The sequence below is a fragment of the Theobroma cacao genome, chromosome 1 (assembly GCF_000208745.1).
Source record: "Theobroma cacao cultivar B97-61/B2 chromosome 1, Criollo_cocoa_genome_V2, whole genome shotgun sequence".
Classification (NCBI taxonomy): Eukaryota; Viridiplantae; Streptophyta; class Magnoliopsida; order Malvales; family Malvaceae; genus Theobroma; species Theobroma cacao.
The window spans coordinates 34203266-34229186 of record NC_030850.1 but is presented as its reverse complement, the minus strand read 5'-3'; the positions used below and the strand labels follow the sequence as shown (position 1 = coordinate 34229186).

The window sequence follows — 25921 nt, the reverse complement described above, 5'->3', positions numbered from 1 at the left end:
GTGCGAACTACTTAAATCGATGCGTTTATTAATTTACGGCCAACAAAGGTTGAACTCAGTTCTGTCAAATCAGCAAACAGTTGCTCATGGCAACCAGGAAAAGGTTTTCAAAGTTTCGACTGTCGGTAGTATCATTGTCGTATTGTTTGTTTTGTTCAACACTGCCATAAATAAAGATACATCTTTAAAATGGAAGGGAAGAAAGAAAATGAGTGCTTAATGTAGCAACAGTATTATTGCAGTGCCAAGTATTCATGGTTTCGTTGGTCTAAAGCATGGATGATTTGCAGCAAGAACGTGGTGAGAGAGTTGAAATGATGAGATTGGGGGTTCGGGGTTCATGCCTAGAGAGGACGGCGGAGTGGGGTTTGCGTCAGGTCACGTGAGTCATGAGCCAATGAGTATTTTGACAGCGAACCTGACAAATTGTGTGGGAATGGGACCGAGCAAACGTTTTTTAACCCCTTCAGGTTGAGGAGCGCTGACCACACGTTTCATGAGTATTGTCACTTTGGGTTTGGGGGTGCCCCATAACTGAACTCGATTTTCCTCATCACAACACATTTAAACGCCTCACGGCCTCAGGCAACCAACCATCCATGTTGTAGCCCAGCCCAACCTAACTCCTTTCATTTTCAATGAGTGGATGGCCACCAATTCAAATCTTGATTGTATACCAAAATGCCGACTCTTCCATTGATTTATAAGAAGCAAAAAGGCAGTTCATCTCGAGTAAAAAAGAAGGAAACCTCTCGCGTAAAGTACATTCATTACATCATTAGGCTCAACAAGCCACAAGAGAAAAGGTGTGCAATCCTGATGATGCTTCCAAAAACCCAAAAAAAAAAAAAAAAAAAAAAAAACAAGGAGTAAAAAGAATGCTTTACAGAATGTTTTGGCAAATACAAACTCAGAAAGAGTTAAGAAAAAAACAAAGTAGGCAAGAAAAAGTTAGCCCCCTAAATCTGCTCACAAACTAATCCAGCCAGCGAGTAACGCCATCATCCTCCCCTACAGCTGCCAGAATCTCGACATGTACATCCAAAATGGCCTGCCATTTGAAGTAATGGAAGCAAATCAAAAAAGAGAGAAGATGACAGATTGAAGTAAAAAAAAGGAAGAACAATCTATGGAGAGACACAGCTATCCCAGGGATTACGGTAGTCATATACTATATAGTCAGTATACAAATGCTCAGCCAGTTACAAATCTTCCGGGACTTAAAACCTTACTACCCAGGAGGATTCATAATTGCCAGCCAATATGTAGCTCACAGCACAATGATCGAGGATGACAGAAGTGAAGGGAACTTACTGAAGGATTTCTACAGTTGACCAGTCTACATTCCTCCAAAGGACCTTGCAATGTCCAACTCTCCCAAACATCAAAGCTGTGACTAGCAAACACAAATTCCATTCTTCTATTAATCTGCCATGACAAGACAAAACATCAGAGCCTGACATCATCCCACAATCCCGAAGCAGAAACTTCAAATGAATTAGAACAATGAAACAGAAAAAAATTTCTCAATGCACAAACTGCCTCATACTAGCATTATTTTTTTGTAAGCAAACCTACTCCTCAAGAATGCAAGAAACTTTTTAGACACATTGTGAATGAAAATCTGCTATTCTTTTTTTCTTGAAATGTCTATTTACTTTACCTAAGTTACAGCCTTGGATCTAGCAACTTCAATGCCTCTAAAAGAAACCCTAGCAGCAAAAAAATGTGCTCTATTGGGACCAAAAATAAAGCCACCAAGCCGAGTATGTCATAGGAATTGCATGATTCTCATGATAGACTAACAATAACTACTTCCTCATTTAAAGTAACAAAGTTAATCATTTTACTCAAAGCTTTAACAAAAAACAGCAGCAAATTAGAGAATTTCAAAAAAAAAAAAGGTTAATGTGCACTGTTTATTAAAAAACTTACCCTAACCAGCTATTTAACTAAAATCTTTAGAACAAATTCATAGCAAGGCTTCTTGAGCTAAGAAACGATCAAAAGATATACAAGATTTTCAGTTAAGCCATGCTTAAAAAGCACTCCCTAGTAATTTGTAAAACTTGGAAGTTACCTGCAACAACTTCCCACCAGCAGCAAAGGAACGCAGACCAATAGTGTCCTGAAAAAGTGCATAAAAAAATTTCAACTACACTTAGTCAAAGGACAAGAATTATTATAGTTAATTAATTCAAACTACGCCCACCATGATAATTTTAAGCGAAGGCAGAAACTAAGGACCAACAGCAAAAGACACAAGATCCTGCCAACTAACCTTGCTTCTATAGACAACAAGGAACTGTGCTGCAGGATCTCTTTTGGTTACATTTGACATGGTGTCTAGGAACCAACCACCGCCTTTAACTCTTTGCCTGGACACATGGAGTGCAGTGCGATCTCTTGCATACAAAGCTATAACATATCCATCCTTCAGTGTATCAGCAGATAGTCCACTTACTTTCTTGCTAGCTTTAAGAAGCTGGTCGGAAGTTGACCCTTGCATTAATTCTATAGGTGTTTTCCTACTTCTTGAGTCTTCAGGAGACCGAGAACCAGAACTTAATGCTTGATCCGTGCCACTCATGGCAGTGTCATCTTCTCTTTGCGAAGTACTTTCTTTCTCCAATATTAAGGGTTCATCTGGTTTTTGTAGGGTTTTTTGACGAGCATGCCTCTTTTTGGCCTTTTTACCTGATCTGCCACGTCTTGTGTCTGATTTAGTGGCAGTGTTATGAGACAAACCTGAACCCTGATTCTGATTAGGATACTCCTTAGATTGATTGGTATCCTTCTTAAGGGAGCTTTCAGGACTTGGTTGAATATCATCAGTCAATTGTTCACTAGTAGATCCCTGCAAAGCACTTTCCTTGTCTTGTCTACTAAACTGTCCTCTTTCATCAACTATTTCACTTTCTTCCTCATCCCCGTCAGAAATGGCATCCTTTGGAATAACCCCATCAAAGAAGTATGTCTGCAACATAGAGATAGCCTTCTCCCTTATCTCCATCCACACTTCTTCACTATAATCTGCACTACGTGGAAGTATCAATACATTGGGCATCTCCTTCACCTGAACCAAAGATGTTGTAAGAATTTAATTAGCTACATCTTCAATAATCTTAGTTATGCAATATGAAATGGCAATATTCATCCCCCAGCCAATTAACTACTTCCTCAATCAAAATCAACTCTTTCTATCAAAAAACTGGTAAATACTCTTTTATGTTAGTGGAAGATAGGAAGATGAGGAATGAGAGAAAGCGGCGCAGAATTAGAAGATTCAAGCTAAGCAATCTCTTCCCCCACCCTTCCATTCTCAATTGTCACTACACCCTAGTATATGCTTGGAATTTGCATGTATTAGAACAGAACTCTACCAAAAAGGAAAATTATGGCGAATGGCATGAATCTGGTACGTAGTGGAATGGAAATAAGATGCTATTGGAAGAGCAGTAGAACCTATTGCAAAGCTGACCTCATTTAATTAGCATTTACTGACCTTTTAATCTGACTACAAACCAAGAGACTTTTCAGCAGTTTCAAAGCAAGAAAATGAACCACTTCCTTACAGGCACACACACTTAGAAAGATTCTAGCTACCTTCCTAAGAAAACAGCATAGCACAACAACATCGGAACTCATAGACTAAGAACTTTTATCATACCCACGCTTCCATCCACTGTGGGCCTTCAGCTCCATCCAAAGCACAACCAGCTAAGGTACCATCAATGAGAAGCTGCTTCAATGCACAATCATCCAACAGCTGACTGCTACCCGTATTCACAAGAAAAGCCCCTGTCAGGAAGCACCCCCAAAAAAGAAACAAATTCATACAATAGCAAAGAGGATAAATCATGATTTAAAAAGAAGAAGAAATAGGGATCTCAAAAATATGAAAGCAAATATACCAGGTTTTACATGCTGCAAACATTCAGCATTGATAATCTGAACAGTTTCGTTCGTTAAAGCACAATGAAGCGATATAAGGTCACTTGCAGCTAGTAAATCATTAAGAGTATCCATTCTACGGGCAGCTGATGGGAAAGTTATAGAGGAACTACTTACTTTTCCATTTTCCTGAGCAAACATGATTCAGGGAGAAAATTATTCCAACAGAAAATCAACCTCACAGATCAATGCTGAAATATATAAATAACTCATAAAAGCTAAAGGTGTCCATGGATAACCTTGAATTTATAGGTATATATATATATATATACACCATTAAAACCTTAGTAATGCTCGTTTTCAATTTAAATACAATTTGAAATGGTAGATCCATTATTATTTTCCAAATTACCAAATAAGGCATAACCGAATATAACTTTAAAATCTTTAGATCCAGCTCAAGATGCATATTGCAATTAAGTTATAATGTGCTTAACTCTTCCAAGGTTGACAGTTCAATTAACTTTGCTTAGACCATTTCAGATAGTGTGCATTTTGAGTTGTACTCCCAATGAGAAATTCTATAACAATTTTCACAAAGTTGCTGCCGGAGTAGCTAAACCAACAAGGCATTAGTTCTTTCTAAATCTCCTAAATAAGCAAGCACTAAAATGCTAAGCTTTAATACAAATTCGCTAAAGTGCTACTTGGTTTTTAACCTAGTTACCAAATTTATTTGATCAATAGCAAATTCAAAAATCTTATGAACTACAGCATTTTTAACAATGTAGCAGATTTCTAGTTGTTAAACTACAATTAGTGAACAAAAAGGAGGTAAATTTGCTGTAACTTTTTACCTCTATAACATCGAAATAAAGCACACTCATTTTGAAAGCTAAGCTTCTGGATGCCAGAGACCGAGCCGACGCAGATCTACCAACAATTCCCAACACTAGTCCTCGACACCGCCTCATTCCCCGACAAAGTGGCTGAACCGAGCCGAGCCAGCCGGAAGCCGAAAGCGAGTGGCGAGAGAGCAAGTGCGTGCGACGGAGCAAGCCAAGAAACAGCGCCATGACAGTGTCGGCGATCTCCTCAGCTCGCGAGGCATCAACATGGACAAGACGGAGTCCGAGGTCAGCGGCTAAGGCGGAGTCGACAGCGCGGTCGGAGGAACCGAGGCAGAGGATGAGCTGGTAAGGACAGAGTCGACGCTGGGCAGCTCGAGGGAGGTAGGCGAGGGAGTGGAGGAGGACGGCTGCGGCCGCCTCGATCTTCCCCTCGCCTAAGCGACTGAGAGGAACGTGCTCGACGAGTGCGACGCCGGCTAAGGATTCTTGTTCGAGGACGCAATCTTCGATGCAGTTGAGGGAGACGGCCAAAGGGAGAGGCGTAGGATTGTTACGGTGAGGCATTGCGGCAGAGGATCTGAGTCTAGACGACGTCTTTGTGGTGGTGGTAGTGTTCATCGTCGAATCCCGCGCTGTTGGCTCGAGGAATGAGGGGGGCAAAGAGTTTTTGGTGGTAGTTACAGGTTAGGGTTCATGGATGTAATTTTGGGCATTTTCGGGGCATGTAGTTTGGTGAAGGGGATCCTAAGGGAAACTGCAAAGACATCTATGATTATAGATTCTGCTGATACATTGCTGTTTGTAGCTCCTCAGCTTCGGGAGGCGTTCAAAGTCATGAAATGTGTGTTCAAAGTCATGAAATGTGTGTCCCCGTAGCTCTCAACTCAACTCAACTCACTTCGAGATGACGTTATGAATTTTGCAAATTCCAGTTATGTCCCAATTTTGGCAATTAGCGGCGTGCCCCGCGACGATTTGAACATGCATGACAATTTGGCAAGGGCATGGGATTTTTGAAGGGGTCAATCACATTCACATGATCCTAAGACATGATTTCTGCTTTCCTCTGTTTCTCTACCAGGAACCAAAGTTCGTGGATGTCCGAACTCCATCCATGCAGGGGGCTTCTAACTTCCTATCAACCACCATATCTGAGATAATACCAGGGTTTTCCCGTAATCATCATGGAAGATGCTGAATTCTTATTTGCTTATGGAGTTTAGGAAGGAATTTCTATGTTCTTTTGTGTATTTTATCATATCAGCAGCCAAACTAAGCAATAAGTTAAAATTGGCAGCACATACCCATGAGATTAGCTAACAGCGAGTCTCCAAGACTCACCAAACAACTTCTTGAGCGCACAAGTGATACATCCAACATAAATTACAAATTTGACAGAGACTTCCATTTCTTGTGAGAAAGCAGCAGAAGACTCACAGCTTGCAAACTAATAAATTGAATAGAAGAATCACTCTAAGTTGATACAAGAACATAAAACTTTTACATTGCCTACGAAAACAAGAAGCATTTTATCTTCCCACAGACCACCACAACGCAAAATTTCTACAAGATATAGAAAACTAGATACATTTTTGTGGATGAAGACTCACACCACACTAACTTGCCGAACAAGGCTGAATGACCTGCAGGCTCATCACATGATTAAAAGTGGCAGTACATTCTCATCCAAACACTGAGCAGGTTCGACCTTTTTTTTTTTTTTTTTGAACCAGTATATTCATGGTCTGGTAATCAGTCATATGCAGGAGATAGAAGACGTACATACTATAGCAGATTCTCTAAGGAATTTCGTATCTTTAACATGCTAAACAAACAACTTCCACCCATCCATCAGAACCCACCAGACTATATAATCATGAGTTGCTATCTTGAACTTTTCTTTTGTTTCTGGCCTGCAACCCTGATATCTTCCAGACTACTAACAAAATCCTGAAAGATTTGCTGTTTCCTTTATAATTAAACAAGAACATCACTTAGTCAGGTGAAGTGATCTATCTTAGAAAAACTTCCTCCTAAAATTCCTGGTAGTTGCTTGATATGATCGCATTAGCAGTCCAACTCCAATTCCAATCCCGAGACACATCCCAAGGCCAATTCCAACACCAACTCTAACACCAGCATTAAACCATGAAAGTTGGCCATCCTCACTGGCATACATTTCTTCAGAGTAGTAACTGTGTCCAAGTTTCCCATCAGAGTCATAATCTTCAGCTCCGGCTTCTGTAATCTGCACACCACCAAAATAATTATTCTATTTTAGTAAGAAAGAACAGCAAGCAATGACAAGATGTCCACTTCTAGGCAAATTGAATTGCAAATAAGATCAATGGAAGCTTCTAAGAATCTGCTTAAAGACACCAAACAAACACATTTCAATATCCCCATTGTTTTTTCCAAGCTCATAGTTACAGGTAAAAACAAATTTCAAATGCACCTACACATATGAAAATAAGAAAACCAGAGCAGCAATCATCCTACATTTTTGTGGCATTATTATGACATCATACAACGCTGCTGTTATCGCTATGCCTCCAAGACAAGACACAATTACATTTTTTCCCTTAAAAATGAATTTAAGAGACAGATTTTGGGTGGTATAATATTGAAAACAGATAGCTCAGAAAAGCTGACAAATACCCTACAATCACTCAGCTTGCTAAACAAGCAGAGAATAAGCTGCCTCAAATGCTAAAAGTTATGAATAAAGGGTGTAATCATCATTACTCCAACACAGACAACAACAATCCTTCATCGGAACACACGTAGAACAGCAACATTATCCCTAAAAACAACTGCATTCGCATCCCTGATGGCTAATCTCTGACACCAGAACAAACTTCCCATCATATACAAACACAAAGGCCAGAAACAATGCATTTCAATTCAACAGAATTATATAACAGTCTTTGTACGCTAAGGACATAATTAACCTCTTAAACTGTGTCATAAGATTTGTAAACAATCAGCATTTTCCACACAATGTCAATCCCCCTCTACCATGCTTGTATATACATCCACGTTACGAACTATGATCAGATAGAAAAAAATAAATTAAGACATTAAAACCGATTCCAATTTTACCTGAAATTTCCGGTGTCTAATCAATCCATTGCCATCCTTATTATTCCCTTTGCCAATCTCCTCATCCTCCGGAATTGCATCCAACGTCCCACTAAGCCTCGATCCTCCTTTCCTCCTAGGACTCACAAGTATCGTCTTGGTCAATATCACAGGCACACCCGCACAACACCCCGCTATATAAACTTCAATCCCTGGCGCCGAAACCCCCACCTTGGGCTGAAAAAACGCCGAATTCCCAGGCTCCATAGCCGCTGCCGCTATATAACAATCCATGCTCCACTCTCCTTCCATCCTCTCCAACGACCCACACAACAATACCTTCTTTTCATCCTCGTATACCTCGAATTCAAAACCTCCCGTGATGCGAACGCTGTCGGTGTTTAAATAAGTGACCTCGGACGATTCTCTGTTGAGACGGTCGCGGCGGAGGGTAAGGGAAGCGGAATCAGAGGCAGGGACACGACAGCCGTTGATTTCGAGGGATACACCGATTTCGCGGCGGAGGTGGCAGAGGGTGAGATGGTCGGGGACGCTGTCAATCACGCACGGTGCGATTCGAACGTAAATGAGACGGATTTCGAGCCATACTGAGGAATTGTTCATAAGATTGTACGAATTCGAGGTTTTCGGGACCAGAATTGGCGACAGATCATGCTCTTGATGGTCCATGGATGCTTGAAAATTTGAGGGTGGAAACGATAAGGAGTCAATGGTAGGAGAATTTGGGGATAACCATGAATAACGAATCGGGAGGAAAAAGAAACGAGAATTCGCTTGGGAAAAATTTTAGGGTTTTGGAAGATTGAGGTCGAGGGTAAACAGTCGAAAAGGAGTTGATTTTTTTCTTTTTTCCTGAGGTTTGTTGTGATTTTTTTTTTTTTTTTAGTTAATTGATTTCGCAGTGGCAACGAGCGAAAGACCGAGTCAAATTGAACCCTGTGACTTACAAGATGGAGATGGGGAGTTAAGGTGAAAAAGGACACGTGAATGTCACGTTTCCCTCCTGATTTTTGTTCGGCATGGGCCTATGATCTTAGAATCTTCGATCAGATTGCTTAGCAGATCCAAAAGACAATATTCATAAAAGTTAAGGCCAATTATAAAAATAGACCGTTCGCTTGCTTTTCATTAGCCCAATAATTGATCCCAGAACTTGACCACAAGTCAAGTGATCAATGGCTCCGCCCACCTTCAATCTGTTTGGCTTTAATCTTTCAAATCGTGGATTTAGGTTCACAATCCATCTAAAATTCTACCTAATTTCAATCTCCATTTTAGAAACAAAGTCTCATAAACTAATTTTATTATAATTGATATTAAATTTTCATTCTTTGAAATTTCAAAGCAATTATGATATTGGTTTTAACTTTTAACTTTTATTTTATGATTTTTTTCAAAAAAGCAAACAGTAAAAACAAAATCCTAACCAAACACCTATAAATTCGAAATGATTTAAACTCTAATCTTTCCATAACTTCAATTTAATAGCAATGACTACATAAAAACAAAATTCGAAAAATGTTAACATCAAGCAATTAAAAAACCAACCCAACTCATAGTTGAATTGACTTAAAATTTGAAATTACCGATAATTATAACCTCTTTACAAAAAGACAACCTTATTTGAAAATAAATCGACGTGTTATATTCATGCTTTCAAGTGGTTGAATGGCACTAAGTAAGCAAAAGTACGATTGCTACGTCTAAAGATGCATGACCATAACAATCCAAAACATGAAAATATGCATTTTAAATAGTTTTCTGCATGCGAGACAACACAATTATATTGGCTACTCAATATACAAAAAAAGGTCATTTTTTAAAAATATAGATATAATGTTTTAAATTTTTTTAATTTATTTTTAAAAATTTAAATAAATTATTTTTATTACATTTAATTAAATATTTTATAGTTTTTATTTTGAATAAAATAAACCATAATAACTAATAATTGACTAATTATGATTAGTAATGTGACGTTGATGTTTGGCTAATACGAAACTTATTAATAATATTGAAGATGAAAAATGTCATATGATTATATTATTATGTCATATGAATATATTATATCATCATTCATTATAATGTATCACACATGCCACATCAGCATCATATGTCAAAAAATAATAAATGTCATTTTGACTAAATCACTAATAAAAAGAGTTTATTTTATTTAAAATAAATATATAAAAATTTATTTAATTTAAAATAAAAATATAAAAACTTAATTTAACATAATAAAAAATAATGATTTATTAAAAAAATTTAAATAATTTAATAAATTTTTTAATAATGATTTTCTTAAAAAAATTATGTCAAAAATATCACTCAAATTTACAATTCAAATATGATCGTAAAATGTTTCAATCTTTTTTAATCGATATTAAATTCGACAAATTGTAAGATACCATTAGAAAATACCTATTAACATTTTTTTAAAATATGTGTAAAATAAAAATACCACTCTTATAACCAAAATCTGTTAAGAATCAAATGTCACTTCAACAATAAATCATTGATTTTATCGCAAATTTGTCAGCAATAAATAAAAGAAACGAGCAATAAATACCATTGATGGTTGTGGAGAATTCTTATAGAGAGGCTCTCCCCCCTCTTGTGGTTGGGGACCTCAAAGCCAACATAGGCCGGCCACGCTACCATCACCTTTTCGATCGACAGCCAAAGATTCGTATATCACTGTCGCCGTGCATGGCTGAAAAACAAAAAAAGGCATTGCGCTGATATAACAGAAATGATAGCTTTCCTGTACTATTACTATCCACACGAAAATTTCTGGTAATTATGTCCTCTACGAATTTCCCAGTCTCAACGTTATACTTTTTCCAGGCCGGCGGTTACAATTGACTGGATTTTAATAATTGAAACTTATCACTGCAAAGTTTGACATTATTTGTGAGTAAATCAAATGATGATAGTAGTACTAATTCTTACTTTTTGGATGGCTTTAGCATCATCATGCCTACAATCACATTAAGGCTTTGTTTTACATGGCTAAAACTTTTTTCTGACTACAAAAGTAAACCAGATACTAGGCTTGGCTCCGAATTCTGAAAAGAATGTTTGGTCAAATACACCTGCTTGCTGCGACCCATCTGTTTAATTAATCAGGGACTGGAGACCAGAGGCAATAATTAGCTTATTTTTAGTACAAGAACAGCAACTAACTAGCTGGCTGTCCAAATTCTATTATATTAATAAATTGGAAATTGATTAAGTATGGCATCTGAAAGATTTTAGCTAAAAACCACAATGTCTGCGCCAAACTATAGTGGCGTGGTACCATCTGCGAGCAAAAGCAGCCACTGCCCACGAGCCGTCGTGGTCCTTCATCATTCTTTTTCAGGAATTCTTCTGTTAACTAACGGCCATAGATTGAAGCCAGACCCAGGCCTACGTACGCCTCTGCAGCATTCGATGCATCTTGTTGTCGTTTTTCCTTAAAGGGAATTTACTAATTATCTTGAAAATAACCACAAATATTCATGCATTGTAATATATTTTTGACCCACAGCTTCAAATCAGAAGTAGTAGGTAGGCAGGAGGGTTGAACATCTGGGGAGAAGTAGGTGGTAACAGTTCACATCATGAAACACTATGCCCCGTTTGATTTCTTTTTTTTTTTTTCTTGTGTATATGTATTTATACATATGTGGACTTTTCAGCATATATTTAATGTAGTGAGTAATTAATAAAACTGATTTTGAACAATTGGCATGCATGCATCCAACCATTTGTGAATCATGAATTTGATTTTTAATGTATAGGTAGTTTTCATTCACTTGATATGACATTTTTTCAAATTTGTGTAAATGTGATAAATCTACGCTTCTCATTCAAAATACATACTTATTAAATAAATTAATTATATAATACTCTCGTTATATTAATTTTTTTACTTATAGACAAAAAAGACTCTCTTTAATTCGAATTTATCTTAATTACTGACCTTAGTATTTTTTATAAAAAGTTTAATATCATTTGTCACAAATCAAAATTTTTAATTCAAAAAATATATCTACGAGAGAGAAGAAGATCCTTAATTATAAACTTAAGACATATTTCATATTTTTTAAATTTGAAATTCGTGACATAAACACTTAAAGTTTAATTGCAATCTAATTTTTGTTTTTTTAATATATGAATGTTGTAATAATTTTTATGAGAAATCATTTTTCTTTTTACTGTTTTTGGAGGTAGTTAAATGTCGAAAGAAAGTGCTAGTTGGTACAATAGTAGATGCAATAATCGTGTAAGATCATTATTCCTACTGAGTCCTCAATCTTGTTAAAAATTTTTAGGGCGTATATTGTTAAGTGAAAATATGTGCTTGGACAAATATGGCCATTATAATCCTTAAAAGAATAATTGTTAGAAAAGAGAAAGACAACTCACACAATATGCTTTTTCGTAAATTACTACTCTTTTTTTTATTATTTTATTTATTTCTGTTTGATTTTTATGATTAAATGAATTTAATTTTAATTATTATTTTTAAAAATATTATAAAAAATTAAAGCCATTTCACAATTGAGTGAAATGGAATATCATGATATAAGCTTTGCTTAAACTCTGGCCGCCATTGTTAGTTTAAATTAAAATAATAATTTCTGTTAAATCACCAATTCAACTCTATTACGAGTGGAAGCTTTATCTGAAATCCCACTCGTGCAGTTTTTCGCCTGTCCGAAATTTCATTACATGGACTTCAATTATCGGAGCAAAGGGGCATGGTTGGAACCTGTCAAGTGTCTGAGCATCCACGTGTCAAGTGACTGTTGAAAGCAAAAGACTGAAATGTCTGCATTCAAAGTTTCATTGATTTTACAGAGAGAGTAGTTGCAATAGTCGGGAGTGGCTTCGCCGCCGTGATTTTGAAAACCAGCGGGGTGCAGACGTGGAAATTTGACCGGTGGGCACCACGCTCCCGTCTCCAGGCCCAACTTGGCCACTCCGTCGGTTATTTTAAATTGCGCCAGTACGTCAAGTACGCGAGGAGTTGGCTTCACGCGCCACGATGTGGAGTACACGGAAATTCACGCCCTCGAGTGTAAAAAAAATACCTGTGTGCTAAATTTGCACCTGACACCTGCGGTCAGGGTGGGGGCCATTTTCGGAAATCACCTTCTCTGGAATTTTTGCAGGCCTTTTCTTTTAAACAAAATTTAATTTAATTTTTCCCTAGCTTCAATAATTTATTTATTTATTGCTCAAAAGCTTCAATAATTTATGCTCCACCAAATTGTAAAATGTCGGGTGTAAAAATGTACTGTACATGAAAAATTCACTGAAAGCTAATTAATTTGTGAGTAAAAAAGTTTGTCAATGTCCGTGAATTTAATGTTGTACCATTTTGTTATAATTAGTTGACACATAATGTATTAAAAAGTCTCTAAACTATTAACAAATTTTAAATAAATTTTTATTTTTCTATTAATATAATCAAATTCAAATATTTTTATTTTAAATTAAATAAATATTTATAATAAAAAATTAATTAATTAATTATTAATTAAAAATATTATTTATTAATTTTTTTAAAATAATGTGATGTTAGTATGACGTTGATGTAAATAATTTATTATGATATATCAATATGTATATCAACACAAAGAGACATAACATGATAATTAATATTTTAAATAATAATAATTAATTATGTTAATTATAAAAGTTTATTTAATTCAATGAAATTATAAAAACTTGATTTAATATGTTAGGTATTGTGTTTTTTTAAAAAATAAAAATGGGTTAAACAAAATTATAAATAATAAATAATACTAAGTTTTTATTTTTGTACATAATAGATCAAAAATATATATATTTTGACTTAAAAAAATAATAAACCATAAAGAAAGAGTAAAATAAAAATGTGGCATTGGTGTGGTTGCAACGCCCCTCTCAAAAGCGTGGACATGACTCAGACAGCGATAGTTCTTTTACTGCTTTTCATGTTTCCTCTTCCTTCCTTCCTCTCTCTCATTGACACTCCTATAAACTCCTATCTATGGCCACTATGTATTCACTTCCTTCAAAATTAGTGCTCTCTGATTCCTTCTCTTTCTCTCTGTTCTCATCTTCTGCCTACTTTTTTTTTTCCTTTCTTTTCTCTCTCCTATTCTGCATTTCTTGTTTTGATTTGGATTTTCTTCTTTTGCCTTTGTAATCTGTCCAAACCTCTCTATCTTTTTCAAACCAAGCATTATTCCATTACGTCTCTTCTGCTCCTTTTTGTTTTCAACACCCCCATTTTCCTTCTTATCTCTCTATCTCTTCTTTTTAGCACCATTCCCTCAAAAGCTCTCTGGTTTTTTATCTCTGCAATTCCTTCATAAAAAAAAAGGGTTCAACACAAATGAAGGTCCGGTTCCTACTTTCGGATCTCTTTCTGTTTATTACTAATTTATCTGTTTTCCTTTATTGGGTTCTGATCCTTTTTGTACTTGAATTTGTTCCTTTTTCTTTGGTTTTAAAGGGAATCTTAAGGCTTTGCTGTTGATGGGTTGTTCTTGAATTCGATTCTGATTCTTGTTTTACAGTGATTCTTAAGAATAAAATAGATTACTTTGATGGACTATAAGGATCAAGGGAGTCTCTTTCAGTGAAAACTCAATTCTTTTGGTAACACTTTTCCAGTGTCTAGAAATCTATAGCTTTAAGGAGACAATCTTTTCAGCCCAAAAGTTTTTAGACTTGGAGAATTTCATAACTCTGGATCAGCTTGTTTTTAGGCTATAACTTTTTAATGAGTTTCTAGCATCTTTGGTTTTGTCATCTTATCTGATGTTTCAGGCAGTGAAAGGATAAAAAACAAATGACTAATTTTGATTTCTGTTCATGTTCAGATTGTAACTTGAATGAATTTTTCTCAATTATATATCCTTACATATTGGTTATCAGAAGCATATACAATTCTGAAACAGATCTCTTGGATCTTCTTTTTTTTTTTCTTTGCAATTGCAGAAGGTTGTGTTGAAGGTGGATTTGCATGATGACAAAGCCAAGCAAAAGGCTTTAAAGACAGTCTCAACTCTTTCAGGTATATATCTCTGCCTTTCCTTTGTACACTTAATACCTAAAAAGCTTTAATTTCAGCAATCTATTTCCTTTTCCTGTTCCTTTTGCTTTCTGGGTTTTGAAGCTGTGGGTTTGACATATTACATTCATCTTTGTAAAGTATGTATCTTTGCTAGAATTCCACCCAGTCAAAAGTTTTTCAACTTTTTTACCCTTTTTTAGAGGCCTGCTTTATTTGCTTCAAAGTCTCTGATGAGACTCTGCAATCCGCCTAAGTAATATCTATACAAACAAAGATTTTAGCATAAACTAATGATGTGACTGCTTCAAAAAATTTCCATAAAAACAAAATTTTTTTTTATCATAAAGTATTTTCTTGATGGTTGTCCAAATGTTTTTATATTTAATACAGAAAACGATGGGACTGCTTTATATATATATGTATGGCTTTGGACTCTGGCTTGTATCGTTGTCTCTTGTTAAAATTTCTCTTCTAAATGACTTTGTGGATCCTGATGATGACAATTTTTTTTTTCCTGCAAGAGGGTGATTTGTTATTAACTTCTTAGATTTGAATCTAGATGAAAGTATATTAAGATTATTGAGTTTATGGAGAAAAAAATTGTCATGTCATAATATTCTTCTTTTGAGCTGGCCTTGGAAAAGGAATGATTTTTCCTTTTGATTAAATTTTTTTTGCTTTGAAAATTTGATAGGAATTGACTCCATTGCCATGGATATGAAGGCAAAGCAATTGACAGTGATTGGAACAGTTGATCCTATAAACGTGGTGAGCAAATTACGCAAGTACTGGCCTACTGACATAGTATCAGTAGGGCCAGCAAAAGAGCCAGAGAAGAAGGAGGAGCCAAAGAAGGAAGAACCCAAGAAAGAGGAGGAAGCAAAGAAAGAAGAACCCAAAAAAGAAGAGGAGCCGAAGAAAGAAGAGCCTAAGAAGGAAGAGGCAAAGAAAGAAGAACCCAAGAAAGAGGAAGAGAAGAAGGAAGAAGAGAAAAAGCCACAGCCACCTCCAGACCCTGTTATGGAGCTTGTCAAGGCCTACAAACAATACAATCCTCACATGACCACTTACTACTATGTTCAAAGCATGGAAGAGAATCCAAATGCTTGTGTTATTTGTTGACTAGGCTTTGGCAAGAACAATGATGAGGGGAAAAAGATAGCTTTTTCTCAAATTGGTGATGGATTTGAATGTCATCAATGAGAATAGGAGGTGAACCAAAGAAGAGAACTCCTTTGTATATAGATGGTGATGCCTCATTAATCCTTTTTTTCATATGTATAAGTAATATGTGTTGTGTAGAGACTAGAGTGAATAAATGAAATTTTGGAATTTGTTTTGAACCCCATCAACCGTAGTCCATGACTCAATGCGTACACATTTATACCAGTCTTATAATCTACTTTACACCTCACCGTGCTCCTTTTGAATCTTTCCTCCCCATAGCCACCGCCCAACAAAAAGATAAGGAAAATCAAAGTTCTGCTTTTGAATTTGAATCTCTTTGAACATTAATGCAGTGCCCACCCAAATCAGTCAATTGATCTTGTTCTTTTAGGGTAGTACTTTTGCTTGCTAGAGTTGTTGAAGGGAACGGCATCTGGGAGGCAGAAAAGTTAGCTCACATGTTTAACGCCCCATTGTCTGTGGTGGGTCACAGTGAAAAATTCTCATTCGGAGATTGCCTGCCTTTCTACATGTTACAATATGTTGTACAATGTCATGTTCTTTCATGGATTTGTGGGTCTTTACTAATCTGTCTAAAAGATCTCTTACGTGAAACTGAATGGTCCCAATGCATCGGTCGGTTCAAGTAATCATTTATTCTTTTGCAGGTCTCCCACTTTCTCTCTCTCTCAGAGTTTAGCAATTGTTAGCTGGAAAGCAGAGGGTTAGCTGATTTACCTCGTGTAATTTTCTGTCTTGGAGAAGCATATATTCTTTATTTCTTTTCAAATATAAAAATTATTTCCCTCTTGAATCTTACAAGCTTGGAATCTCCTGTACTTCCATCACTGCACTTGTCATCTAGTAACCACCTTAATTCCATTCAACTTAAATTAACCAAACCCTTGAATAAATTAACATAGCAGATGAAGAATAAACACACAGATAACTGTTTCAATGCAATATTCCACATGAAGACCACGCCATGGACTTGTACAATTACGTAATTAATGTTGCAATTGCATGTGATCAAGATGCATCTATTCTCCATCTAATTTTTATTCTTTTTCTCCCTGGCAAAACATTCGGTGGCTCCTCGACGGCATGTGCATTTGGTCTTACGACAACTGATCAACAACTAGTCTTCTTTAAGTACTTTCAACTATTGCTTGTCCATGTTATCGGCAGTAGTGTTTCTGGAAACTTGTTTGGTATGAAATTGGAGGGGCGAAATGAAGATGGAATCCAGGCAACCAATAGTAAAGCAAACTCAAATTTTTAGAAAATGAAGCACAGTGGATCTCTGTTCTTGGCTCTTTTAACTTGCTTTTCAACCTTTACAACGTGCAAGAGGGGGGCCTGAAGGCTTGTAACCAAAGAATTATACACAAAGAATCCTCTAGATTCAGAGAAAATGACTTCCTTTTCAAGCTTCTTCACCATTAAAAAATTGCTTTATTTTGCAAACTTATGCAATGTATATCTCTTCGGAATAATCCATCTTGTCACATCACATTGTCTAGGGGCCAATAGCGGAAATTGAGTCTAAATTAAACCTTTGAGAACTTTATCTTATTTTCAACCCATAGTACTTATTACACTCTGTTAAACCGTACAATGATTCAAGTCGTTAAACACGTGAAAATTCTTTAAAATTTGATAATTTTTCGACATAAGATTCTAGTATAAGTACATCAAAATTGAATAAAAATTTATGTAAAATTCTTTGTATACTTTTCAATTTTTTTACTCGAAATTACTGATTCAGTAATAAAATATAAAATTCAATCTATTCTTAAGGGAAAGTACAACCAAAAAAAGATGTAAAGAACTTTACCCAAATTCAGTATTTTCTAAAAATGATCCATTAAGGTTGAAAGAGGTAAGGAAAAGAAAGGCGGTCCCACGGCATCAGGCAAGTTGAGTTGATTAGAGTGTTGAAAGCCAATAATCCGTGCTATTATAGGAGGAAACCAAAGGGGATGCTTAATCTTTCTATAAACTACATTAGGTTAATGTTTCTTTCACCTTATTGCTTTTGATTGGACTTTGATTGTTTCGTACCCAAGGAACCCAATCTTGTTCAAATGGGAACTAATTCCAGTGAAAGATTTTATTCCCAAGAGGGATCTGTTTACAAAGTGACAAAAACCAGAATGCAGGCCTGGCTGTTTCACTCAAGTGGGGAAGATAAAAGGAGACCCAAAGTTCAGCAGAACACTGTGAATTATCCTTTTCGTCTCTTCCATTTATCCTGGGTGATTCTTTCCTTGTGCTTGGGATTCATTAAGTCTAACGTACATAATCGGTTACAAATCATTTTCTGGTACCCATGAAAGGTTGATGATTGGCAGGCATTGTTGAAAAAAACAAAGCATTTTTTAAAGGCGAAGCAAAGCCATTACAGTGAACCTGATCAAACCCAAGTTTTCTTTCGATCTAAGGATCAAGTTTACTAGCTAGAACCAAGGCTTTGTTATGGTAAAAAGTTGAAAAATGTTTCTCTTTCCCCAATGGTTTTGGGGTTAGAATTTCTTTTCCTTGTAACGATTTCTAAGGCTATGGATTTATCAATCATACTTATGTATGTTGTAGATCAATACTTGTTTATTATGAATATTATTTTATCTATTGTGAAACATAACATTTAGATAAAGAAAATTAGAAGCTTTATTTTAAAATTTTACTTTTTATTATTAATTTTCAGTTTAATTTAAAATTAAGAAGCTTTATATGTATGATTAAAAAAAAAATTCACCTTTGATTGTTGAATAGCACATTTGTGAAACATATGTAATTTATATTATATTATATTATATATCTATTTTTTAAAAACAAAATCAACGAAAAAGCAAAAAAAAAAAATTAATGATTACTCGAATGGCTTTCAAAAAAGAAACACTAATCCATCGTATTTCATCAAAATCTAAGAAAAGCTGATTGTGTTTTTAATATGCTTTGTACATTTTTCATGATCATCGCACACTAATTAACTCATTAAGACGCATTATCTGACTAATGATTTTCCTAAGTAAATATCTATGGGCCAAACATGATTTTTAACATAAGGGAGCAGTCAATAAGTTTGTCAACTACAGCCGAAAAAAAAAAGAAAAGCTAATCAGAAATTTGGTAGGAGTACGGGAAAAGATTTTCAAAGAAAACTAAAGCATTACACTAGATATGTAGGCGCCGGTACCGGTGTTCCATGGGATTGAATTTCCTTTGGGAATTAAACGTAACGTGATGAGCGCTTAGACACCCCAGCATTGTTGGAAAAGACACGCACGCAGCAGGGTCATACACTAATAACATGCTTTTCATTCTTTCTTTCTTCTTTTTTTCTTTTTTCGGATAATTGGGAAAAAACATGCTTTTCCATTGTCAAAGGTCAAACGCCCAACGAATATACGCATGCGTGCATGCCGTGCTCTCTTGACCTGATGGTCTCCATATATTAAACGTTCTGCACCGTCACCTCCCATAATTTGTCATGCTAGCTCTGCTTACAATGTGAACCTCTTTTGTATGTCTCTGTTTTTGTCCTACAGATAAGAGTCTGACTCTCTCACTAGGTCGTTCTAATGAATTCGCAGTTGCTAGGTGACATCCCCCCTGTAGCATTAATTAAGTCCATATTATTGTTGGGAAAATGAAGGATAATACAAATAAATATATAGTAATAATTCCAGAAGATAACAAACATGATGCAGGCAGTAGAAGGAAACCCTGGACGGCAAAGAGAAGCTCACGCAAGTGGAATGTTGATTGAGCTAATAAAGCCAAAATTTGATCCTGTCTTTTACTTATATATACCAATTAAAAGCATTAGGAGATTTGGGTGGTCGGTCTCCCAGTGATGAGAGATGGATACAAGGGTAAGAGAAATAATTGGTGGCGTTATATCAGAAGATAACTTGAAGGGGCAACCAACTGCAGAATTTGGTACCAACATCTTGTTCCTGGTGGGGGCAGGATGTCTCATTTACAAACAGAAATGACTTCATTTCTACCTTTCCACTTCTTGGAGCAAAACTTCAACCAAACCCGATATGTAATGCCTATCCAATTGCCATCTGCCACTGAAGAATTTGATTCTAAATGTTAAAAATACTCATCTATAACATATAAAATCGTTTGTGTTTCTTCATCAATTTTGAAACAAAGTCAAATAATTGAGATATATTGCAATTTTGCATTTGAAAATCTATTATTAAGATTATGATTTTTATCGTCTGTCGGTAATCTCTGATCAAATCATTTTTATCGGAAATATTTTATTTTTTTTAATAATGATAGTCTCTACTGAAAAAAAGAAAGATACAACACAAAGCAGGCAATTGATGTTGATATTAATTAAAATTGTGAAACTATAAAGAAATATAATTAGGAAGATAATGACCAAATTAGCATTATATGCATGCAGCACGCACTAGGTTGTATGCTAACTCTCATACCTAATGTTTCCAACCGCAGCTAACCTGAGTAAGACATGGAAGCTTTCGTTGTCCAATAATTAATACTTTACAATTAACTTCAAGCATAATATTTAAAGATGGAGAACACGTACGGAATTTGTTGGAATTGCAATTCGTGGGTTAACAGTATTACCTCTTTCAGTATACCGTGGAATATTTGGCTTTTGGGTATCTCGAAAATTCGCATGTTATTGTATTATGCACATGTCATGGTAATGATCACATAATGTTCCATGCTATGGGCATTATTTTAAAGCAAATTAAGGGCATGGTGTGTTATGTTATGGCCAAATGATGTCATAATAATATATAATTTAGCACTTAATTTTTCTTTTGTCCAAGTCGACTATTTTCCACCTAATCTTTAGTGATTAAATTAATATTTGTTGTGAAAATTACTCAAGAATCAACAAAGATAAAATCCAAAGAAATTAAGCAAACAAAAAAACACAAGAATTTACATGGTTCGGCCTCTTGCCTACGTCCACAGAGTGAAACTGTTCTTCTATTATTGAGAATTTAAGTCCACGGAGTGAAACTGTTCTTCTATTATTGAGAATTTAAAGTACAATAAATTGACTTTTATAGTTCCCTAAACCAACCCAAAATCCCTTGTACACTCTTTCTCAATAACCTTCCAAGAACACTCACCCAAATCACTCTAGCTCCACCTAGAGCAAAAGATAGAGTTACAAGGTGTTCCCTCTCTAGAGCTCTCAAAGCACTACTTACAATTCTAAAACCTAAAGATTCACTTTTATAGTATAAAAGTCTAAAGTAAAATGTGATTAGGACTCGATGTGAAATAAAAAGTTTAAAAGCATATAACTACTCAATGTTGTACACAAACAAAAATCATAATCAAATAAGATCTAGAATTCTAGTCAACCTAAAACTCAATAATGTTAAATCAAAACCCCATAAGAATGAAGATAATCGATAATCCTACTGGTCTACACATCAGGCTGTCAAACTTTTAGATGCACACCACAAATTTAATTCATGAATAAATTGGAAGCCGGAATTACATTTATCATTATTACAAATTATCAAGCATCTTGGAGATCACAAGATGTTTGGTTTTGTAAGAATGGGACAATTATTATACTACAATAATACATTCATGTATCTCCCACAAAAATAATGCTAACAGCATGGACTTCAACGTGGGAACAATGAAAGTGAAAAAGATTACTATTCACCACCTGAGCCTTTGTTCAAGTGGTTTAACAAATCTGCGTCAGAGTAAAAGATAGCAACTAATCAATCTGAGCCATACTAGTCTCCTAAGAATGATTCTATAATATGAATATCTACCAACTTTTATGACTAACTTGCTGGAGATGAATAGGATGAAGCATGAAGATCAATTAGAGATGCAATGCTTATTAAGTCCTCGCCCGAACGAGTGGAGAGTGAGGGGAAAGCATGCGTGGAGACATGGGACTCTCGTCGTATAACCTAGAGGAAGAGAAGCTGAGGCGTAGGCTTTTCTTATGCCAGCGTTGAGACTTCTGATCTGGCGCATCTTCTTCCTTCCCTTGAAGCACGAATGCTCGAATTCTTTCGAGTGCTACTTCCACAGTCTCATCATCCATGTTGGCAAAGCAGACCCTGAACCAGCCAGGTTCCGAGCATTGGAAAGATGAACCTGGAGAAACATTGAGTTTCACTTCACTGATGATCGCACGCCACAGCTCCAGCTCTCCTTGGGCGGTTTGTTCTTTAAGGAGTGGTCGCATGTTCATCCAGAAAAACAAGCCAGCGTTACTTTTTAAGCAAGAAATCCCAACTTGTTCAATCCCCTTAGTGAAAACACTGTGCCTTCTGGCTAACCTCTTTGAGCTTTCTCTGAGGAAATTCCCAACGAATTCCTCATCAGAAAGCATTGAAGCAAGTAAGTACTGAGTTTGCGAGGAGACCAACCCGAAACTCGACATCTTGCGGGCACAATTGACGACTACATCATTGAATGAGTAAACAATGCCAACCCGAAAACCGGGAAATCCCATGTCCTTGGACAAGCTGTAAACAATGTGAATGAGATCACGGTTGCAATCCATGTCTTGTATGATCTCAGCAATGCTTATGAATCTAGGAGAGCTGAAGACTGTAGCAGCATAGATTTCATCGCAGACAAGGTGGATGCCCTTTTCGTTCACGAAGCTCACCAAGCTTCTCATCGTTTCTCTGTCCAAGACGGTGCCTAAAGGGTTTGAGGGGTTTGCTAAGATCACGCCTTTGACATTGATGTTCGAACTTTGAGCTTTTTCATACGCTTCTTCCAGTGCTGCTCTGGTTATACGGAAATTGTTTGAGCTCTTGCAGTCAACGGGAACTATTTCCAACCCAGTGCGCCATCTTAGGTCTCGGGCAAATCTGCATGGTTTAGACATAAAATTAGAAACAAATGACTGATATAGGAAAAAAATAGTCAAAAAGGCAGAAAATTTATGAATTAACACGTTTTACATGAGCTTTTAAAAGGAAACCAAGTAAGAGGAGAATTAAGTTTTTAATACTCTTAACAAATACTACAACAGTTCCTTTGAATTTCGAGGAATTACTGTCAAAACAAAGGTCTACTTTTAGAATTTTCTGGAGGTCAAAGGTCAATGACAAAAGTCCAATTTATTTTATATATGTGTATAGAGTTATCTCTACAAAGACCATGGACTCACCGACTAATGATATTTCTGCAAGTTTAATTTAATTCTTTGTAGTCACGCAAGCCGTGATCTTGACCGAACTTATTGAATCAAAATGATCAAACCATGTCTGACATGTTGTTGTTGACTTTGGAAAACAGAGTTCTAGATATAGGAAATTGCCCCCTATGTCACGAGCATACTATATATGGTGAGAATTAATAGAGCACTTGACCAGCTTTTGATGAGAATAACAAGCATTTTTAGTTAAAATTTTTCAAAACCATGTGGTCGTGCCTATGACTAAGATTCACGTTACTCCCAATTCTTATCCTTCGTTTTTTTTTTTTCCAAAATACTTTTCTCACTTGCATGACAAAGATACCGCTCTCAATTCCACATGTCTGAGAGAGAGAGAGAGAGAGAGAGAGAGTCTTCTCGTATTTGGTATTGAAAATTAGTAGAGTATATTCTATATTATCCTTTTAAAGTCAAAGAAATTAGTAGTTTTGAAAACCAAATGAAAATAAACAAAAGGAAAAATGAAAAGAAAAGAAAGAAAGTAAGGGTACGTACGCTGGATAATAAGGTGCAGGGACAAGAAAAGCGTCGCCAGGGTCGGCTAAGCAAAACATGACCGTCTCGTTTGCTCCTGTGGCTCCGCCGCCCATAACTATACGGTTTGGATCAAATGTGACCCTGTTTCCTCCTACTCTTTCCATGAACTTTGCTACAGCCTGAAGAAAGAAGTAATAAAGGTGAAAAATGCAGCCATTGTTTGCTTTTCACTGCATTAGAAGGAAACGTTTTTTGAGCAGTTCGTACCTCTCTAAACTCTTTCAGGCCGTGGTAATCCTGATAGATGGCAATATTTTTTAACTTATCAACTCCTTCAGCAGTGCAGATGGAGGCATCAGGGTTTTCTAGAATCCACTTTTTGATCAAATCAAAACAAAGCTGAAAAGAAACAAAGAGGAGGAAGAACTTTATGGTTAGTTATATCTGTGTGCGAGGTAGTTCACTGTAGTGATCAGTACTACCCATAAAGTTTTGGGTTGGAGACATATATATATGTTTGCCAACCTGATTCTCAGCAAGTCCCATTTGGATGACCCCATCAGGATTCTGCGAGGGGTGAAAAGGGTTTTCATCGTACGCTTTCCACCCATCAAAGTAAGGTGAGTTCTCTCCATGTCTGTCGTTGGTGGCCATCCTAGACAAAAGCTGTCCTTTCTTTCTTGTACGCTCCATTTTTTCTCCTGCCCTCTTGCCTAAGTTTGAACAACTGGAGTGGGGAATCGTGATAAGGGAATGTTTTTATGCGAATAAGCAGTCGAGGGCTGGGGCTTTCAAATGTGATGTGGGTAGCAAACATTGAGTGCAGCCTTAAATTTATAGGGGATGGATAGATAGACTGAAGGAGGCCGAGGAACACAAAGGTGGGAAAAGTCTGTTTTTCAAAGTTTGATTTGCACTCATTGGAAGCAAGGACGAGGGAATTCAAGAGCTATTTTTGGGTTGCACGTGTCGTCATAGCTTGCGTGAAATCATGCATTCAATCTGCGTCATATATTTTTATGCAGTGAAGCCTTAAAAAATATATAAATTATTATTTTTTTGGAAGCAAAAATATAAATTATTACTAAAAGCACAATTTTTGTCGGTGTATCAATCTCCTAATTATGTTTTATTTATAATATTATTAAAAATTTTATATGATACATATAGTAAAAACTATAAAAATAAGGTAAAACGTTGTAAAAGTACTATCAAAAATATTTTTAATCACAAAGTTGAAAAATATACAAGTTTAAATCAAATTTGTTGCAGTGCATTGTTTACCCATACTAAATATAATGTCAATATCCCATTTAAGTAACATGATTAGTTGGCATATTGATAAAAAAAAAAATAAAGTACTCCCTTTACCTTTCTTATAAATTTATTTTTATTTTATATATATTTTTAAAAACAACAAATGTTCACTTTTTTTTGTCACGTAATCTCAATTTCTCCTTCATATAATAACTTTTATATGATTTCATATTGTATGAACGAGATTAAATAAAGTGTCCAGTCTACGAGTTGTTCCTAAATTTTTTTTTAAAATGTTTTTAGACGATTTTAAGTTTTTTTATTAAACAGTTTTTGTGAAATGAAGACTGTATAATACGAATGCCATATATAATCTTGTCTTCAATCAATACACAAATATTCTTTTGAAAGCTTTTATTTCTTTTTTCAAAATCACTATATATAGATATATATATATATATATATATTTTTTTTTACCTCGTTAAACTGCGTAGTTGATTTGTCAAAATCTAATATATCTAAGTGTAAGTTTTAATATGTTTCCGTACACTCTTAGGAATTTTCGTTGTGGGTGCTCCACGGCTTTTGTTTTTCCAAGAGGAAAAGAATGGAATGGAGGAATTTGTGTGGATTCAGTAACACTTGTTCCAAGATGGAAATTTCCCCGAAACAGGAGGAGATCCACACGGGATTGAAAGAAATTAAATCCAGGGAAAATCAATAAAAATTAATATGCATTTATTTCAATATCGTTTTGGTCGGTCATCAAAACTTATCCCTTCCAATTGCTTGGTAGCAACTCACGAAACATGACACAGTTTGCCACGATCTTGACGAGACAAATTTCTCAACACGATGGTTTTCCTTAATAATTCGTATTCCCACTTTCCAGGACCTGCTTCAGCTAAA

The 25921-nt window shown here is 35.8% G+C and overlaps 3 protein-coding genes across 3 annotated transcripts; 1 reads left to right on the top strand and 2 right to left on the bottom strand.

The window, feature by feature from the left end:
• LOC18614081 (C-terminal binding protein AN) lies at positions 729-8778 on the bottom strand. Its single transcript, XM_018127640.1, has 9 exons — positions 7848-8778; positions 6773-6993; positions 4752-5328; positions 3915-4083; positions 3671-3801; positions 2282-3076; positions 2081-2128; positions 1315-1428; positions 729-1051 (listed from the first exon to the last, which is right to left on the bottom strand). Exons 1-9 carry the CDS (start codon positions 8514-8516, stop codon positions 977-979), a joined length of 2799 nt encoding a protein of 932 aa, XP_017983129.1. The 5' UTR covers positions 8517-8778; the 3' UTR covers positions 729-976.
• On the top strand, positions 13872-16256 carry LOC18614079 (FK506-binding protein 4). Its single transcript, XM_007051649.2, has 3 exons — positions 13872-14226; positions 14829-14904; positions 15599-16256. The coding sequence occupies exons 1-3, from the start codon at positions 14221-14223 to the stop codon at positions 16024-16026; spliced, it is 510 nt and encodes a 169-aa protein (XP_007051711.1). The 5' UTR covers positions 13872-14220; the 3' UTR covers positions 16027-16256.
• LOC18614078 (1-aminocyclopropane-1-carboxylate synthase) lies at positions 21557-24571 on the bottom strand. Its single transcript, XM_018115240.1, has 4 exons — positions 24281-24571; positions 24023-24154; positions 23774-23934; positions 21557-22928 (listed from the first exon to the last, which is right to left on the bottom strand). The coding sequence occupies exons 1-4, from the start codon at positions 24446-24448 to the stop codon at positions 21938-21940; spliced, it is 1452 nt and encodes a 483-aa protein (XP_017970729.1). The 5' UTR covers positions 24449-24571; the 3' UTR covers positions 21557-21937.

Excerpts from the sequence above, each read along its gene's own strand:
- LOC18614078 (XM_018115240.1), bottom strand. The coding sequence starts at position 24,448 with ATGGAGCGTACAAGAAAGAAAGGACAGCTTTTGTCTAGGATGGCCACC. Across the intron at positions 23,935-24,022 it reads GCCTGAAAGAGTTTAGAGAG|GCTGTAGCAAAGTTCATGGA; the intron begins GTACGAACTGCT and ends TTCTTTCTTCAG. Across the intron at positions 22,929-23,773 it reads CCTGCACCTTATTATCCAGC|ATTTGCCCGAGACCTAAGAT; the intron begins GTACGTACCCTT and ends TAAACCATGCAG.
- LOC18614079 (XM_007051649.2), top strand. Across the intron at positions 14,905-15,598 it reads GACAGTCTCAACTCTTTCAG|GAATTGACTCCATTGCCATG; the intron begins GTATATATCTCT and ends AAAATTTGATAG.
- LOC18614081 (XM_018127640.1), bottom strand. The coding sequence starts at position 8,516 with ATGGACCATCAAGAGCATGATCTGTCGCCAATTCTGGTCCCGAAAACC. Across the intron at positions 3,077-3,670 it reads CACAGTGGATGGAAGCGTGG|GTGAAGGAGATGCCCAATGT; the intron begins GTATGATAAAAG and ends TCTTTGGTTCAG. Across the intron at positions 1,429-2,080 it reads CTGGTGGGAAGTTGTTGCAG|ATTAATAGAAGAATGGAATT; the intron begins GTAACTTCCAAG and ends TTGTCATGGCAG.